The sequence below is a fragment of the Nicotiana tabacum genome, chromosome 10 (assembly GCF_000715075.1).
Source record: "Nicotiana tabacum cultivar K326 chromosome 10, ASM71507v2, whole genome shotgun sequence".
NCBI lineage: Eukaryota > Viridiplantae > Streptophyta > Magnoliopsida > Solanales > Solanaceae > Nicotiana > Nicotiana tabacum.
In genome coordinates this window covers 142,567,570-142,587,177 of record NC_134089.1, presented here as the reverse complement: position 1 = coordinate 142,587,177, position 19,608 = coordinate 142,567,570, and the positions used below count along the sequence as shown (strand labels likewise).

Sequence of the window (19,608 nt, the reverse complement as noted above, 5' to 3'; positions counted from 1 at the left end):
AAATAAAATTCCGGTTGAATTATGGAAGTGTGTGGGTAAAGCAGGCTTAGAGTGGCTGACTGGGCTATTTAATGTTATTTTTAGGACGAAGAGGATGTCGAGTAGACGTGGAGTACAGTAGTTTCATTGTATAAGAACAAAGGTGATATCTAGAGTTGTAACAATTATAGGGGTATCAAATTACTGATTCATACCATAAAAGTTTGGGAGATGGTGGTTGAAGTGAGGGTGAAGAGGATGGTATCTATATCCAACAACCAGTTCGGTTTCATGTCGGGTTGTTCTACTACTGAAGCTATACACCTTATTAGGAGGTTGGTGGAACAGTACAAGGAGAGAAGAAGGATCTGCACATGGTGTTTATTAATCTGGAGAAAACGTGTAACAAGGTTCCTAAAACATTTCTCTAGAGATTCTTAGAGGAAAAAGGTATGCCAGTTGCCTACATTATGGCGATAAAGGACATGCATGATGGGGCAAAGACTCGGGTTAGGATAATAGGAGGTGACTCTGAGCATTTTCCGGTTGTAATGGTGTTACACTAAGTTTCTGCGCTCAGCCCGTTCTTATTTTCCCTGGTAATGGACGCATTAACACATCATATTCAGGGGAGGTGCCATGGTGTATGTTATTCGCTGATGACATAATTTTGATTGATGAATCGCGAGCTGGTGTTAACGAGAGGCTGGAGGTTTAGGGATAGGCCCTTGAGTCTAAGGGTTTCAAGTTGAGCAGGACGGAGATGAAATACCAAGAGTGTAAGTTCATTTCTCAGCCGAGGCAAGTGGGTGTGGATGTGAGGCTTGAATCACATGTCATTCTAAGTAGAGACAGTTTCAAGTACCTTGGGTCGTTTATCTAGCAGGGAGGGGAGATTGATAAGGATGTCACACACAGTATTGTGGTGGGGTGAATGAAGTGGATGTTAGAATCTGGAGTCCTATGTAACAAGAGGTGCTACAGATACTCAAAGGTAAGTTTTATAAAGCGGTGGTTAGACTGGCCATGATGTATGAGGCTCAATATTGACTTGTTAAGAACTCACATATCCAGAAGATAAAAATAGTAGAAATGAGGATGTTGAGGTAGATGTACGAGAATAGTAGGAGGGATAAGATTAGGAATGATGAAATTTGGGAGAAGGTGGGAATGGCTCTCATTGATGACAAGATGCGGGAAGTGAGGCTCAGATGGTTCGGGCACGTACAGAGGAGAAGCCCAGATGCTCCGGTTAGGAGGTGTGAACAGCTGACTTTGAAGGGTATGAGAAGAGGTAGAGAGAGGCCTAAGAAGTATTGGGGAGAGGTGATCAGGCAGGACTTGGCGAGGCTTCAAATTTCCGAGGGCATGACCCTTGATAGGAAGTTGTAAAGGTCGAGTATTAGGGTTGTAAGTTAGGAGGTAGTTGAGTCTTTCCTTACTTCATACCTTTGTGAGGCTAGTCTGGTAGAATTTTTGTCTAAGACAGTTAGTGCCAATGTTGTGTCTTACTACTCTTTCATTTTTCATAGTGTTTACCCTAAAATGGATAACAATTGAATTTATATTGTGGTTTTAAGAGTACGGAATTTTACTTGGCACAAACTGAGCAAAACATAGATTGATATTGAAATTGACAATAAATAAGAATTGAAGCAAACCAAATGAATCAAGTGGTCTTGGCCCTCGAATTTGATCACCCTTGAACCAAGTGAAGATTACGTTGACACAAAAACAAAGTAACAGAATGCTGAAAGCTTAAGAGAGAAGTAATATATAGCTTCATGTAACATGAATATGATGTCCCTTATAAATTATCAGACCCCTTTATATATTAGGGGAGTCCTAATCTTGGTACAATTCTAAATACAGTAAAAAATCTCATGATCGATTGATTAATCGACCTCTTATTGATATGTGCCAGTATTTGCACCATTATCCTTGCCCGATTGCGGATATTTTGTCTTTCCATTATTTGAACTAGTAAAATTCCCTAGATCTCCATCTTATCCGGTCCCGATCTTGGTCGGTCTGGAACTTAATCGGTCTCAGTGTCTCGAGCTTGAAAACTTAACTCTATACCATAGTTTGATATAAATCGAAGTCGATCCTCGATCAGTCGCACAAAAAAGGGGCAAGCCCGATTTTGACTGTATACAGATAGTCCCCTCGTTTTTGGAGTAATGACAAGAAATGATTTGAGACCTCAATCTTCACCAGGATGTAAGCAACATAGGTAATAGAAATGTCTTATCGGTATAATTTCCCAAACATTTAATGCGTGCCAGTCAATGGTCGGCCACTACCGGATTTGAACCGTCATCTTAGACCTATAAATGTATCTTTCTTCTTTTGCCCAAACTTTACTTTCAAATCTCCTTTGCTTTCACCCTAAAAATACTTTACCTTCCTCAAAGCTTTGTATTCTCAGATCTCTGGTGTTTTTTCGCCCGTTTTATCACAAAATACCAAGTGTTTCTTCCCAGTTTCTATTCTTTTTCATTTGTAAAAGTAAAAATGGCTAAGACTTAAAAACCCATTCCACAAAAGGAAACTGCTTCATCATCAAGGCCCGCCGGCGATGGAGCCGTGGTGGAACCTCCCCTAGAGGACTTTGTTCTGACAAAGTTCCCCACTGCTACTGATTTTAAGGTAGAGAATACACCCTCGGTACCGGGTCGATGCAAACTGATGTCGAGGCACATATGCATAATTATCGAATATCTACTCGACCAAGTTAAAGAGGACTGCAACTGGGTTGACAAGCACATGGTGGTGCCTTCGCTTGAGGAGTTAATCACTATCCATGTGAAAGGGTTTCTAAGTGTTTATACTTATGCTATCACATTGGGTCTTTTAGACCCCATCATCATTGCCTTCTGCAAGAGGAATGATGTGACCCTTGGCTAGAGCCATCCATCATTCTAAAGGATCCTAATCCTCCTTCGATTTTTTGTAAACATGATCGAGAGACATCCTTTTACCCTCGATCACCTTATGCATCTCTATAGTCCCTAACTTTATCGAGGAGGATTGATTAAAATTTATCGTCAGCCTACCAAACTCCTATTCTCGAGCATAGACGAGACCCAAGACCGAGGTTGGATGGGCCGATTTGTCCGAATAAGGACTTTGGACCTAATCCCTGTCGAAGACATGCCGTTTCCTGAAAAATGGAACATGAATCATAAGTATTACTTTGCCTTGAATATCTAACTTTGCCGTTTTACTGCTCATCTTCTTTCCTCATCTATGTTTTTCGTGTTGCAGTTGTGGCCCATGTGCTAGAAGTAATCCCCGACCTCAGGCAATGGATCAATGGCTTAGTGTCTCAGAAGTCTTACTCCGAGCGTGCTTAGACAGAGATATCAAAGGGTCAATGGAGGCTTGAAACCACGGTAATTTTCTTTCTTAGAACGGTCATCGTTCGGGTTTTGTATCGATCTTACTCGTCTTTTTTTATTTGTAGGTCTCGGGAAGGATGTAACAATGAGGCCCTCGTCTGGTGATGAAGAATCCTTCCCCCACCATCTGTCTCGAAACCGGCAAAGGAGAAGAAGAGAAAAAGGGCTTCGGTTTCCACGAACTCTGAGGGGCAGAAAACCCCAAAAGAAAATAGCCCTAAACCTAAGGGGAACGTCATCCCTATAACTTTGGAGTCAGTCCAACGGCTAAGGGATGATGCCGAAGAAGAAGAAGACTCCGGGCTGGTGGACCGTGTGCGAGCTGGCACCGAGATCCAAGGAACTACTAGGTCGGCGGGAGATGAAAGTGTTCTGTCTCGATTTGATGAAGTCCCCGAGCCAGAAAGAGCTGGAGACACTTCACCTCGAGGTGAGAGGGCTATCGAAGAGGCGGTCGATGTTGGTGTAATAACCATGCTCGAGACTTCAAGAGATGAAGGCAGTGCCCAAAAGATTTACTTGGGATAGTAGATATCGGATATTCTACTTTGTTTCCTTCATTCACTGAGTCGATGATACATGAAGCTTAGGCGATGGAGACTTGCCACGGGGGATGAGTCCATGGAGTAGAAGACCCTTTCCGTGGCTATTTTGTTGGAGTGGAAGATGTCACCGGTCTAGGTGACTTGGATGTACTGAGGAAGAGATCGAGTGAGGCTTCCTCGAGCATTAAACTGACCATTCAGATTTTGGCCCTCAGTGTCGATCCCGGGCGTAGTGATCAATTATCATCTCGGTCCCGAAGGATGCTCGAGTTTTTTCTGCCCCCGTAGGGGTGGCTAGCTATCTCCGATGTTTAGTCACCGAAGAAGTCCAAGCCAAGATGGATGAGGTGGAAGTTGCCTGTTTGTTCAACAAGGCCCAGCATGCTCTAAATTGGGTAAGTTCGAGGGCCATTCCATTATCCTTTTTTTAAATATTGAATTGTAGATTGTTCTAACATTTTCTTCCTTACTTGTAGGCTTAGGTGTTTCATCACGAGGCTTTCCTTAGAATACGAGAGGAGCATAAGACTGAGGTTTAGAGCCTTACTGAGAAAAGTGATACCTATAAGCTTCTCAATAAGAAGCTTTAGGCAAATCTGATGATGGCTCGAGATGAAGATGCTGAGATGGCCAAGCAGGTATTCCTAATGCTTCACGATAGTGAAGATGAGTTGGAGATAATAACTAACTATCCAATTTTGCAGCTTTGATGGAGGCTCGAACAGATCAAGGACCTTCAGAGACAAATAGATGAAATACGAGACGAAGCTGAAAAGTTCAAGGGGTGTATGGACATCTTAGCTTCAAAAAAAGAGGCCGTCCAAGCATAGCTGGAGTCGGCCGAGTCTCAGCTTCGGACTGCAAGGGAGAAAGCCTTGGTACAAGCAAAGAAAATTAAGGAGCTTCAGTCCAACTTAGCCGACTTGGCCAAAGAGCTCGAAATGGTTAAATCTGAGACGGAGGGGCCAACATCAAGGCCCAAGTATATGTGACCCAATACAAGGTCGGTGTCGAAGCTACTCAAGCACAAGACAAGATCATGGTGGATCATGCGAAGTGGCAAGCTCGAAGGGAGGCCCTCGAGGGAACCCTTGTTCAGGGTTTTGATATATCCGCTGAAATTGAGATTGCTAGAGCAAAAAAAATAAGGGCTCGAAAACTGGCTTTCCCTGAGGAAGACTCCAAGAGTTTGAGCGAATCTGGTGGAGAAGACTTTGAGGGCAAAGAAACTTCCTCCGAGAAGGACCAGGCTACTTAGGCTTTGTAATTTTTGCTTTTATATTGGGGCCGATCGGCCTTTGTAAAGAATTCTTGATCGGGCCATATGGCCCTTATAAAAGATTTTGATGAATATATGAAACTTTTTCCTTTCCATGGCTTATGTTATCTTTTTGTTATTTCATGTAAGGGTCAAAATGCCTTAGCATAAGATCGTGAAGTTGTGTTCAAGGGTCCAAGGTTTGGGATGGTAATGACCGATAATAAGCAATGCCCTCGATCGTTTCTAATCGATGGACCTCAAATATTTATTCTAACTTGAGTTTATGTAGCCCTTAAGCTTAATGATCGAGTGAGGACCTGCTCGAACTCAAAATAAGGTAGCCCTTAGGCTTTCTAGTCGAATGAGAATAATCTCTCGAACTCGAAGTAAAAGTAGACATTAGGCCTTTGTAAATTTTGTATTTGTCCGATCTAGCCTTTGTAAAAAGATTATTTATAAGGCTTTCCACCCTTTTCGGCTCTAAAATTTTTCCTTTGTTTTACTGCTTGTATTCACAAAAGGTTGGAATGCCTTAGCATAAAATAATAAAGTTGTGTTCGAGGTTTCGAACAAACCTTGCCTTTATTGCTCTTATGGGTTAAGGCATTATCGGGGTTCGGTGTTTACCGAAGGTTTTTCCTAAAAATATCTTAAGTTTACGATTATGCCCGAGAGTAGCCTTTAGAATTGGTTGTGAAAGAATTTTTTCTTTTTCGAAGGCCTATATTTGTTACGGATTTCAGACGTCTCCGAACCGTGTTAAATTGGTCGTAGCCTTTTAGTTTGAGTGTAGCCCAGTGAGCTCGCTTTCCCAAGTTATCCAGGATTGCCTAAACTAATAGTCCCCGAGTGGATATGGCCGTGGCCTATAAAATTTGAGGGTTGCCTAAGAGATCTCATGCCCTCGACGTTCAATAGTTTGATCTATTTGAATTTATTTTATGGACGACAGTCCACGAGTGTTCGAGTGATTATCCGAACTCCGGTTGCAATCGGCCCTTGGGCTCGTTTCCATAATAGATCAAAAGTATGGGGTAGTAGAGTGGAAATTTTTCCAAGACATTAAATAGTTGCAAGAAAAGTACTTCTCTTTATTCTTGTCAAAAATAGTCACAAATGCGTACATGTTTTATATCAGGGCTCGAGCAATCTATATAGGCACGATTCATTTGACCATTTGTCCCTTACAGTAAATCATACCTATTGAGACCCTTTCATTTCATAATAATTTCCTTGCTAGAACAATTCAATATCTGAGGGTAATCCCCCCAGTATTCGAGGTTGATTGTAGAGAAATCTCGGATACTATAAACACAATCTTTGATACCAATTCGTGATTCGGCCTTCTATTCTAAGTTAGCACGATCCACTATTGCCTCGTTAAAAACCTTGCTGGAAAATCCATTTGGGACAAAAATGGTTCAAGGGAAAAAGAGTGCAACACGTGCTTTTAGACTTAAAGGCTTCGTGCTGCTCCTTGTCGATAACTTGCAAGTGTTAGTCAAAATAAAAAGAACTGAAATGGGTTCATACCTCAGCAGTAATAGCATTTGAGATAAGTTATGTTCGAATTATTCGGTAGCTGTTCTCCATCCATCGTTCCAAGCTTATAGGATACTTTCCCTGTCATTTCGAGAATTTGGTATGACCTTCCTAGTTCGGACCTAAATTGTTTTGGGTGTTTAATGTGACCTTCCTCAGTACCAAGTCCCCAATATTAAAATATTGAAGGTTGGCCTTCGATTGTAATACCTTTCGATCCGTTGTTTCCAGGTAGCCAATCGGACAAAGGCAGTTTCACACCGTAAATCTAATAGCTCCAGGCTCGTATTCATGGCCTCACCATTCGATTCCTTCGTCGCATATCGGAGTCTGATGCTTGGCTCCCCAATTTCGACCGGTATTAAAGCTTCGGCGCCATAAACCAAACAGAAGGGGGTAGCCCCGGTGCTGGACTTTGAAGTTGTGCGATATGCCCAAAGGACTTCGGGAAAGATTTCTCTCCATTTTCCTTTGGCGTTGGCCAACCTTTTCTTGAGGTTTGTATGATGGTTTTGTTGGTCGACTCGGCTTGTTCATTCCCACTAGGGTTATAACGTGTTGATAAGATCCTTTTTGATCTTGAGGCCTTCGAAAAATTTGATCACCTTGCTGCCGATAAGCTGTTTTCCATTGTCACATGCAATTTCAGATGGTATCCTAAATCGACAAACGATGTGGTCCCAAATGAATTCAATGACTTCTTTCTCCCTAGCCTTCTAGTAGGCCTGTGCTTCAACCCTTTCAGAGAAATAGTCATCATAATTAAAACAAATTGAGCCTTACCCAGTGACGATGGAAGAGGTCCGACGATGTCCATCCCCCACTTCATGAATGACCATGGGGATAAAACCGAATGCATCAGCTCCCCGGGTTGATGAATCATCAGAGCATATCTTTGACAATTATCTCACTTTTGCATAAACTCCTTTGCATCTTTTCCATATCAATCCTGTAGTAGCCAGCTCTAATTACCTTTCAAACCAGTGATTCAGCGCCTGAATGGTTCCCGCATGTGCCTTCGTGGACTTCTCTCAAAACATACTTGGTATCTCCCGGTCCCAGACATATTGCTAGCGGAGCGTCGAACATCCTTCTGAGTAAGGATCCATCTTTGGACAAGCTAAATCAGGCTGCCTTTGTGTGCAGGGCCCTCGATTCCTTTGGATTTGAGAGAAGTTTTTTGTTCTTCAAGTACTCTATGTATTTCTTTTTCCAATCCCAAGTCAAACTTGTGAATTTTATCTCGGCATGGCCTTCTTCGACCACTGATCTCATGAGTTGTACAACAGCCCTCGAATTGAATTCGTTGTCTTCGACCGATGACCCTAGGTTTGCGAGGGCATCGACTTTACTATTTTGATCTCGAGGAACATGTTGCAAATTCCATTCCTTGAATCAGTGTAGAGTTACTTGTAGCTTATCTAGGTATCTTTGCATTTTTTCCTCCTGAACTTCAAAGGTTCTGTTAACCTGATTTACAACGATGAAGGAGTCGCATTTGTCTTCGATCACCTCTTCTCCCAAGCTTTTGGCTAGTTCGAGACATGCAATCATGGCCTCATATTCGGCCTCGTTGTAAGTCAATTTTACAGTTTTAATGGATTGTGTAACCACATTACCCATGGATGGTTTTAGCATGATGCCGAGTCCAGACTCCTTTACATTCGAAGCACCGTCCGTAAAGAGGGTCCAGATCCTCGAGGATGTACCTTAGTTGATTAATAGTTCTCTTTCAACCTCGGGTACTAGGGCCGGCGTGAATTTAGCCATGAAGCATACCAAGATTTGAGACTTGATGACTGTTTGGGGGTCGATCTCAATATCGTACCCGTGGAGTTCTACGGCCCACTTGGCCAATCGTCCCGAAAGCTCAGGTTTATGAAAAATATTTCGAAGAGGATAAGTTGTTACAACACATATGGGATGACATTGAAAGTATGGTTTTAGTTTTCTAGAGGCACTTATCAAAGCGAGTGCTGACTCTTCTAGATGAGGATACCTAGTTTCGGCTTCACCTAGGGTCCGACTAACATAATAGATAGGGAACTGCGTACCTTGTTCTTCTCGGACTAGGACTCCACTTACCACTATCTTCGATACTGCTAGATATAAGTAAAGTTGTTCATCTGACCTCAGCGTATGAAGCGGCGGTGGGCTCAACAAATACCGTTTAAGCTCCTCCAAGGCATTTTGGCATTTCGGAGTCCATGTGAAGTTATTCTTCTTCTTTAGCAACAAAAAGAACTGATGACTCTTATCGGAGGACCTTAAGATGAATCGCCGCAGGGCGGCTATGCGCCCTGTTAACCTTTGCATGGCCTTTACGTTGTCTACTACTATGATATCCTCGATCGCTTTGATTTTGTCGGGGTTAATCTAGATTACTCGATTGGATACCATGAAGCCGAAAAATTTGCCAGAGCCAACCCCGAACGCGCATTTCTCAGGGTTGAGCTTCATGTTGTATTTCTTCAGTATACTGAAAATTTCCTGGAAATACTTCAAATGGTCCACTACTCCAGGGACTTAACTAGCATGTCATCAATATAAACTTCCATAGATTTCCCTATTTGTTCTTCGAACATTCAGTTTACTAGGCGTTGATAGGTTGCACAAACATTTTTTAGTCCAAATGGCATTACATTATAAAAGTAGGTACCATATTTGGTGATGAACGAGGTCTTTTCCTAGTCTTCCGGGTTCATCTGTATTTGGTTGTACTCGGAACAGGCGTCGAGAAAACTGAGGATCTCGTGGCCGGCCATGACATCGATTATGCAATCAATATTAGGCAAAGGAAAAGAATCCTTGGGGCATGCTTTATTCGATTCTTTGTAGTTTACGCATATTCGAAGTTTGTTTCCCTTCTTAGGGACTACTACTACATTCGCTAACCATCCGGGATATTTTACTTCCCGGATGGACCCTATATTGAGAAGTTTGGTTACCTCGTCTTTGATGAAAGTGTATTTGACCTCGGACTGGGGCCTTCTTTTTTGCTTCACCGGACGGAATTTTGGGTCCAAGCTCAAATTATGGGTGGTAATTTTCGGTGGTATCCCTGTCATATCAAGATGGGACCAAGCAAAGAAATCCGTGTTAGTTTTAAGGAATTGAATAAGTTTTCTCCTGAGCTCAGGGGCTAGCCCCGTGCCCAGGTATACCTTTTGCTCAGGCTGATGTTCGGCTGGTATGATTTGTTCTATCTCTTCGACCGTTGACTTGGCGGCATCGAAATTATCGGGGATTATGAAGGATCGAGGAACCCCATAGTCATCATCCTTGTCAGTCCCCTACTTTCTTGATTGGGTCTAGGTCGGTGTCTGTGATTGCTAATTGACCTCCTGTTTTCCCTTCAAATTTGACCCTTTCGTTGATGAGATCGCCAATTTCGGTATCACTTCGTCGACGACAAACATTTCCTTTGCGGCGGACTGCTCCCCGTAAACTATTTTGACTCCCTCCGGCGTTGGGGACTTTAGAACCTGATGAAGGGTCGAGGGTACTGCCCTTATGTTGTGGATCCATGGTCTCCTGAATAAGGCATTATACCTCATATCGCCCTCGATCACATGGAACTTCGTTTCTTGGATGGTCCCAGCCACATTTACCGGTAAAGTTATCTTGCCTTTGGTGGTTTTACAACCATTTAGTACTCGGGCCGTGGGCACAACCTGATCCTAAAGGCTGAGTTGTTCCACGACCCTCGATTGGACAATGTTGGCCGAGCTACCTAGATCAATAAACATGTTTGACTTGAGTCTTATACATAAGTACATATATTATTAGTGTGTCGTTATGGGGTTGTACGATACCTTCTGCATCCTCGTCATTGAAAGACAAGGTTCCTTCTGGCACATAATCCCGAGTTCGCTTCTCCATTGTGATTGACACCTTGGTGCATTTTAGTACTGGTCCTTGAGGGATATCGTCCCCTCCAACGATCATGTGAATCACGTGCAGTGGCTTTTCTTGTTCGTTCTGTCTGTCAGAATCTCTGTTTTTGAACTGATTCTTGGCTCGATTGCTTAAGAATTCCCGAAGGTGCCCCTCGTTGAACAAGCGGGCTACTTCATCCCTTAGCTATCTGCAATCTTCTATTTTATGCCATGGGTACCATGATACTTACACACTTGATTGGGATTTCTCTGAGCTGGATCGGTCTATAGGGGTCGAGGCCACCTAGTATCTTTGATACGTCCGATGACTGATACGATGGCAGACACGTCTATGTTGAAGTTATATTCTGACAATTGCGGTGCTTCTTTCGGCCCGACATCCCTGTTGAAACCATTCTTGCTCACGAGTCCCTGTGAACTTTGACCTCGATCATTCCTCATCTCATTTCGAGTAGGGTTCCGTCCAGATCCGCTGCCTCTACGGTCTCCATTATACGATTGATATTAATCTCTATTTGACTTTGGTCCTCGATCGATATCCCTTTTCATTCTATCCACGGTCCTGTCAGGATAAACGGACCCAGAAGAAGCCCCCGGTTGATCATCCTCAACCCTGATGTTCGACTGATATCGATTATGTACATCGGCCCAAGTAGCAGCTGGATACTCGATCAAATTCTGTTTCAACTAATGTAAAGCTATGGAACTCCGAATGTTAAGACCTTGAGTAAAAGCTTGGACAACCCAATCGTCGGTGACCGGTGGCAAATCCATTCGTTCCATTTGAAATCGAGATACGAATTCTCTAAGCATCTCGTTGTCCTTCTGCCTTACCTTGAAAAGGTTTGACTTTCTTATTGCGACCTTAATGGCTCTGGCGTGTGCCTTTACAAAAGAATCTGCAAGCATAGCAAACGAATCAATAAAATTAGGCGGTAAATTATGATACCATATCATAACACCCTTCGATAGAGTTTCCCCGAATTTCTTCAACAACACAGATTCAATCTCGTCATCTTCCAAGTCATTTTCTTTGACGGCGCACGTGTATGAGGTAACTTGTTCGTTTGGATCAGTCACCCGTTATACTTAGGAATCTCGGTCATACGGAACTTCTAGGGGATGGGATTTGGAGCCGCACTTAGGAGGAAAGGTTTTTGTACAAACCTTTTAGAATCTAGTCCTTTCAATATCGGTGGTGCCCCCGGGATTTGGTCGACCCTGGAGTTGTAAGTTTCCACCTTCTTATCATTTTCCTTGATCTTCTTTTCCCCTATCTTGATTGGCTTTGTCAGTTCCTTGAGCATCTTTAAAATATCAGGATTGGTCTCCAATTCCTTCTCATTCGATATTCTCGAAGTCGATTCGACCCCGTGTACAACTTCTTGGGATGGCTCGAGCTCGACCCTGCTTGGCGTATGGTTCTAATTTTGGAGCTGAACTATTGCTGCCTGATGGGCTTGCAATATTTCAAAGATTACCCGCAGGCTAATCCAACCATCCTCACCGCCATGAGCATTTTGAGTAGCTGTGTGTACCCCACGAATGTTGCTTTTGGGATCGACGGCCAAATTTCTATTGATGGCTACATGCGAACTAGCGTCGATTAGGTCTACAGCCGCAAATCCATCGAGGCCAGCAGGGGGTACAACGTACCCTGGTGCAATGTTCTCATTCTCGACGTGGTGGCCGAGATCATTGTCAATATGTTTAGGTGCTGACTGAGAGTTTGACATTTTTAAATCCTGTAATCAAAGACACTTCAAAGAACAAGAGTAAAATAGTGTGTGTTACAAAATTTGTATCAGACAATCACTATTATCCTTAGCCCCACGGTGGACACCAAACTATTTACCCTAAAAACGGATAACAATTGAATTTATATTATGGTTTTAAGGATACGAGATTTTACTTGGCACAAACTGAGCAAAACGTAGATTGATATTGAAATTGAAAGTAAATAAGAATTAAAGCAAACCAAATGAATCAAGTATCCTTGATCCTCGAATTTGATCACCCTTGAACCAAGTGAAGATTCAGTTGACACAAGAACAAAGTAACAGAATGATGAAAGCTTAAGAGAGAAGTAATATATAGCTTATGTAACGTGAATATGATGTCCCTTACAAATGATCAGACTCCCTTTATATATTAGGGGAATCCTAATCTTGGTATAATTCTAAATACAGTAAGAAATTTCATGATTGGCTGATTAATCGGCCTCTTCTTGATACGTGCCGGGATTTGCGTCGTGATCCTCGCCCAATTGAAGATATTTCGTCTTTCCGTTATTTGACCAAGTAGACTTTCCTAGATCTCCATCTTTTCCGGTCCCGATCTTGGTCAGTCTCGAACTTAATCGGTCTCAGGGTCTCGAGCTTGACAACTTAACTCTGTACCATAGTTTGATATAAATTGAAGCCGATCCTTAACTAATCATGCTTTAGCTACGATCAGTCACACAAAAAGGGGGCAAGCCCAATTTTGACCATATACACATAGTGTCGGGTCTATTTACTGGTTATTGCTTTTGTTTTGCATCTATTTTCTGGTTTTCATGATGTTGTTATCTTTCTTATGGTATCTGTTGGTTATACTGATATTATCTCTTTTCGTCTGCTTGAGCCGAGGGTCTTTCGAAAATAGTCTCTCTACTCCTTAGGGGTAGGGGTAATGTCAGCGTACACATTACCCTCCCCAGACCTCACTAGTGAGATTTTACTGGGTCGTCGTGGTTGTTGGTTGTACACTGCATATATACACTTAGCTAGCGTTTGACCATAGATTCTCAAATTTGTGTTGAAAAATCTGATTTGGGTGAAATTTGGTTTGAAGACGAAAATGTGTTTTGACATCAGTTTTCAAAACATATTTCCCAAATTTATTTTGGAAAAATATGAAACATGACTTATACCCACAAGTTCTAAGAATTTTCACAAATACCCCAACAGTACTATTACCAATGACATTCATTATATTATCGCAAACCATATTCCTGAACATAAATAACTTTGGTACAAAATTATCATTTTTATAATGAACTACATGATACACTATCAGATGACCGAGAAGAAAAAGCAACATTATTACAAAATAATAAATGGTGGGCTCTTTGATAAAATACAAAAGTTTGGGATAATTTTTAAAAAATGTAATAGTGATATTTTGGCCCAAAACCAACTATTGAGCTGATTTTGGGATTTGAGATTTGAGATTTGGGATTTTGCCAAAAATGTAGGTAAAATCTATGACCAAACATGTGTTTACTAAATAAAATCCAAATTAATTTTGATAAAATCTATGACCAAACGGGTCCTTAAACTATGGTAATTAATAGTCTAGGCTGATCCAATTGGAGGTAATCTTTTGTCAAGGTGAAAGATCGATTCGGTGGTGTCTCGTATGGGAAACTACTAACAGAAAAATCTAGAAAGAGTCAGCGGCATGAAATTAAGCTCCAGTTTGTTTCTTCACACTTCCCGTTTGGTTCATTATCTTCCAGCTGTTGTTTAGTAAAGCAGATGTCACTCTCCGCTCCTTCCATAATTTTACGTGTAATATAGTAGCTTCACATTTCCCATTACTTTACTACGTACTTTAAGCTAAGAAAGCTGTTTGTACTAGTATACTTTTTACTCTAATTATGCATTGGGTCCTATCTTTAACTTAAATAAAAGACCCCAGCTGGACCCCTTCCCAAACGTGTCTTTTCTTTAATTTTCACACACACTTTTAGAACCTCTCTGCTCTATTTATACACAAAACCATCCAAACCCCAAAACAAACAGAGCTCAGACAGTCAGATACTTGTAGATTTCATTCAAGATTCTTTTTGCAAAGATAATTCCACTTTCACATAATGGGTCAGTTTACATTCTTCTCTTACTTTCTGCTACTAGGGATCTTGGTTTTTCAAGCAGTGGCAGAAGGATCGACAACTACAAGTACTGATCTTTCACTAGCATACCCAAGAAAAATGATGGTACACAGAGTCTTGTTGTCAACAACAAGTAACATAGCAGATCCTCCTGAAAAATCCAATACAGAAGGAGAAAATGAAGGTGAAAAAGTAGCAGAAGCTCCAGAGAGTATTGAAAGAGAGCATCATCATTCTGATAAGTCAGTTGCTGGTGGAGGGGTTATTATTGGTGGACTTGTTACTGCTATTTTTGCTGTTGTTTATTGCTACATTCGGGTTACTAGAAAGAGAGACGGAGATCATTAGATCAACAAAGACAGGTTGAGTTTTTAAATGGTTTTGGCCTTGTTTGAAAGAGAAAATGTGAATGAATAGTTTAGTTTAGGAGTTATCATATTAATTTGTTGTTTTTCTTTTATATAGAAGGAAATAGATAGGAAAATTTGGATGTCGAGCAAGGAAATTAATATAGTACATAGTTAAAATGCCAAATGAGGATGTTTGGAGCTAAATTTGTGTGTGTGTTAATGTGTATGAATTAGAGGCAGCTGAATTGTTGAACATATGATTAATTAGTATGCTTAATCGAATACAATCCAATACTCAAAAGTGATTTCCACAGACTGCGCCTTAATTTATGTGGAGTACTTAATTATGAAGAAATTTCTTCTTTTTCTTTTTTCCTTTTATTCTTCTTTAGATTTGTTTCCCGGTCAGAGCAATACAAGCTCATTGCTGTTCCCAATCAATCATTATTGTTTTATTAAATTAAATAAGAAATGATGAAGAAAGCTATTCACTAATTGGTGATCTGCGAGTTGTTATAGATTAAAATTTAGATGGGTTGAACCAAATTTAACCTAAATCGGCGTCCAAAGGAACCAAAAAAATAAAAAATAAAGAGAAAATGAGAATAAAGGAGCTGCGTACGCAAATTACAGTGTTTCTCTCAAGCCCCTATATTTATTGCCGCCGTTGCAGATAGAGTAAGTAATATTTTGCAACAATGACCAATTTGATGAAGCACCGACCTTTGTCAGAAATTGCCGTCAAAATTTATTTAGTGATTAATTTTTGTAACGTTGCAACATCAATCTTCATGTCTATTAAAGAGAAAATGAACATCTAGTTATGTTTTTATGAGGTTACACAAAGGTAAAAGCAAATCGTAATAACGAGCGAACGAACAATAAAGACCCTAACGAGTTGATATCTTAATTTTTAAAATCTTTTGCAGGATCACAATAAGATTAATCATTATAATATAAGCTACTGGGGGTAAAAAAAAATTGAAGACAAATATTTACTCCCTCAACAAAATAAATAAATGTCTTTAACATTTGTTAGCTATAAAAATTTCTAAGCAAGGGTAAAATAAGATGTTTAAATTAATCTTTTTTCCCCTAAATATAGAAATGGATCATACTTTATCAATCGAACTTAAAAGAAAACAAGATCACATGGAATGAAACAAAGAAGTTTTTAAAAAAAATATTAAGCAATTAGAATTTCTCTCTTCCATGTCAAATCTAGTTTACTACTTTAATTTGACCAGCAATTTTCTGCTAGAAGTTTTTATTTTTCATAGATACTGTAGAATTTAAAATAACTACTGTCATTTTTAAGTAAAACTAATGAAAAGATAATAAACAGAAAGAAAAAAAAAAGGGAAGAAGAAAAGAAAGAAAAAGAAACAAACATAAAAAGAAAAGCAAAGTTGATAGCGGAAAATGTTTAGGGCGTGTTTGGTATAAAGGAAAATGTTTTTCGTTGAAAATATTTTTTAAGAAAATATTTTCTTGGTAAATAAGTAGTAATTTTATTCATTTTTCGGTGCTTAGTAAGTAAACTAAGGAAAATAACTTCTCAAGAGTACTCATAAATAATTTAGATACAATAAACATGAAGCCATAAACTTTCGAACCAACAATCTTCCGAACCCATAAATTTCATAAACTTTCGAACCCGTAAAATTTATAATTTTTAAACCCGTAAACTTCCAAACACATAAACCTCCGAACTCACAACTTTGAAACTTGTAAAATTTCGAACTTGTAAACTAAATAATTAAAAAACTAGAACTGAAAATATATAAATAAAAAAAATATTTTTTTTGCGGGGATGGGGGCAGTGGGTTGGGGTGGGGGTGGTGGTGTAGAAAAATGAAAAAACAAAAATTTGAAAATACAAAAAAAAAGTAAAAAAATTTATTCTTTTTTTGGGAGGGAGAGGGGGTAGCAGCAGGGGGAGGCAGGGGCATCGGGAATTTTTTTTTGGAGAGGGGGTGTGAGAGGTGGAGTAGGGGAGAGAAGGGGGTGGGGTTGGGGTTAGATGTGAGGGTAGATAGAGTTTTTGGAAAATGTTTTCCTATATTTTGTTTAGGGAAGTCATTTTTCTCCAATTTCAGGAAAATGTGATATTTAGGAAAATATTTTTCAAACTATTTTGTGCAACCAAACAGTGGAAATGAGAAAATATTTTCCGGAAAATGTTTTCCGTCATACCAAACACACCCTTAGTGGTGGCAAAATAATAAATAAATAAAATTTTTATTTATCTATATTATCACTAAAAAATAGGTTAGATAATGATTTTTTAAAATTGATCAATTATGGATAAGATTCATATTAGTATTTATTTAAAAAATGGATAACTAATGGGACCTTCGAAAAAACTTAAATTCTTCAAGTTTGTAAGACTATGAATTTTTTCAAAAGTTATTATATTTAAGAACCCATTTTTTATCTGTATTAAATATAAATCGGATCGAACAATTTATACTTTTTTGCATTACCCATTTTCGACCCGACTAAATCTGACCCGACCAGACCCGACCGGTTGCCACCCGAGTCATATTCAACTAGAGGGACTGAGGGAGGACTCGTTATTTGCTCGGAGGGAAAATCCCTCTAGTTTGTTGGTATCTAGAGGTTGGAGCAGCTGTTCCTATTTCTTTTTCTTTGGGAAATGAAATAACGAAAATGCTGCGGTTCAGAAGTATACTATCAGGCAAACGATACTGAAGTGCAATATTCTTCCTCAGATTTTTCATCTTTGTCAAACACAAAATCACAGCGCACACAGAAGAAGAAGAAAAAGAAGAAGAGGAGATTCGATTGTAACTAAAACTGTAACTATGGGTAGTTCTGGTTGTCAAGGCCTATTCTTTGTAGTTCTCTCAATAATTCTTGCTTTTACAGCAATTACCACCAGCATGCATTCAAGAACATCAACAAAAAACTCAAATCCATCTCATCAATTCACCAAACACGCCCTTACAATGAACGCTTCTAAAGCTCTTCGAAATCAAGGTTTCAACATCTTAGCTACTCTACTTCAAATCTCTCCTGAAATTTTCCTCTCCACTCCTCAATCCACCATTTTTGCCGTCCAAGATTCCGCCATTTCCAAGCTCTCTGTCCCTTCTTGGGCAATGAAACAGCTCCTTCAGTACCACACTTCCCCTTTCAAGCTCCCTTTTCAACAACTGTTGAAAAAATCCCAAGGAAGTTGCTTAACGACCCTTTTGTCTCAAAAAAGCATTGCCATCACAAAAACTGATATAAAACACAAGTCTGTTGAGATAAACAATGTGTTACTTTCTCATCCTGATTTGTTTCTTGAAGAAAGTCTTTCAATACATGGAGTTATTGGAGCTTTTTCTGAGTTGGATTTTCATGCAATGGACGAACACAGTGACATTATTCAATCACCTATTTGTGAAAACCAGATATCAAATGCAAGTAAAACTGATCTCAAGAACTTGGTTGATTGGCCAAGAGTCATCAAATTACTCAGCTCCAAAGGATATGTTTCTTTTGCAATTGAATTGCATTCTGTTCTTGATGGGGTTTTCCAAGATTCTGCGAATTTGAGCTCTGTAACTATCTTTGCTCCACCAAAGTTGGGATTTTTATCATCCCCTTCACCATTGCTAGAAAGAATTGTTAGGCTTCATATATTGCCTCAGAGATACACTTACATGGAATTGGCTTTCTTGCCTGACAATTCATCCCTCAAGACATTGGTTCCAGGCCTAAATGTTACTATTTCTAAGAGCAATTTTTCGCGTATCTTGACCATTGATGGAGTGGAGATTACAGCGCCAGATATTTTCGTGTCTAAGACGTTCATCATCCATGGAATTTCTCGGGTTTTTGAGTTGGAGGAGCTATCCATTTCATTCAGATAATAAGCTTTCTTACTTTGTGTCTTTACAGCATTAGCAGCTTCTGTTAGATGTATGTATTCATTTCAAACTAGAATTAAGATAGGAGTAGTAGATATGGAAGTTATGGATGAGAAACAGTACTCGGATAACTTCAACAAGTAGTGCTTCTTATGTTTAGTTTTGTAGCTCCAAAATTGCTATTGGATGTAGTATAGCTAAGCATAGTTGATAAACACCCTTTTACTATTTTGTTAATTCTATCAAAAATGTACTCAGATACTATCCATAAGAAAGTCTGCAGCCATAGAAAGGGAAAACATCATTCAAAGTTATAATAAATCAGGTAGCAACACGAAACTAAGAAAAAAAGTTCATTCCAATTTTCAAGGACTGATTTTTTTTTTCTTTTCATTTTGGATACAAAAGATAAAAATGTTAAATAAACTTTTAATAGGATTAATATGAAAGGTTGTGGATCATTACTTAAAAGGGGAACTCTGCGTTAACTGTTCCATAGAGTTTGTAATCCACTGTGAGGATTTGGTAGAAGAATTGATCACCTGTCTATTACCTGAAATCTGTATTCGAATAAAGACTCGACAAACATGCCACTGATACTTATTATAAACAAGCACACAGTTGCAAAGAAGACATCACTATATGCTAACAGAAAAATGTGGTACCAGTTTTCCGAACCAAAAAAGAAAGAAAGAAAAGAAGATAGAAAGGAAAACAATGCATGATAGTGTACTGAAACTGAAAATTGGAATCCTGTAAGTTCAGTGCATGTCATCAAATTCTCCTTCATTGCCTTCTTCATGGCTTGAGATCACATCTTGTTCTTTCTTGTCTTCCTCTGGCTTTGTCCAAAATCCTAAACCTTCAACA

General features: G+C 39.7%; 1 protein-coding gene and 1 long non-coding RNA gene across 2 annotated transcripts; both read left to right on the top strand.

The window, feature by feature from the left end:
• Positions 1–3,076: 3,076 nt before the first annotated feature.
• On the top strand, positions 3,077–5,182 carry LOC107796687 (uncharacterized). Its single transcript, XR_001650462.2, has 4 exons — positions 3,077–3,377; positions 3,449–4,323; positions 4,405–4,566; positions 4,633–5,182. It is a non-coding gene; the product is annotated as an uncharacterized LOC107796687 (long non-coding RNA).
• Positions 5,183–17,449: 12,267 nt separating this feature from the next.
• LOC107796688 (fasciclin-like arabinogalactan protein 21) lies at positions 17,450–18,954 on the top strand. Its single transcript, XM_016619485.2, has one exon. The coding sequence runs from the start codon at positions 17,686–17,688 to the stop codon at positions 18,739–18,741; it is 1,056 nt and encodes a 351-aa protein (XP_016474971.1). The 5' UTR covers positions 17,450–17,685; the 3' UTR covers positions 18,742–18,954.
• The last annotated feature ends 654 nt before the right edge of the window (positions 18,955–19,608 follow it).

Excerpts from the sequence above, each read along its gene's own strand:
- LOC107796688 (XM_016619485.2), top strand. The coding sequence starts at position 17,686 with ATGGGTAGTTCTGGTTGTCAAGGCCTATTCTTTGTAGTTCTCTCAATA.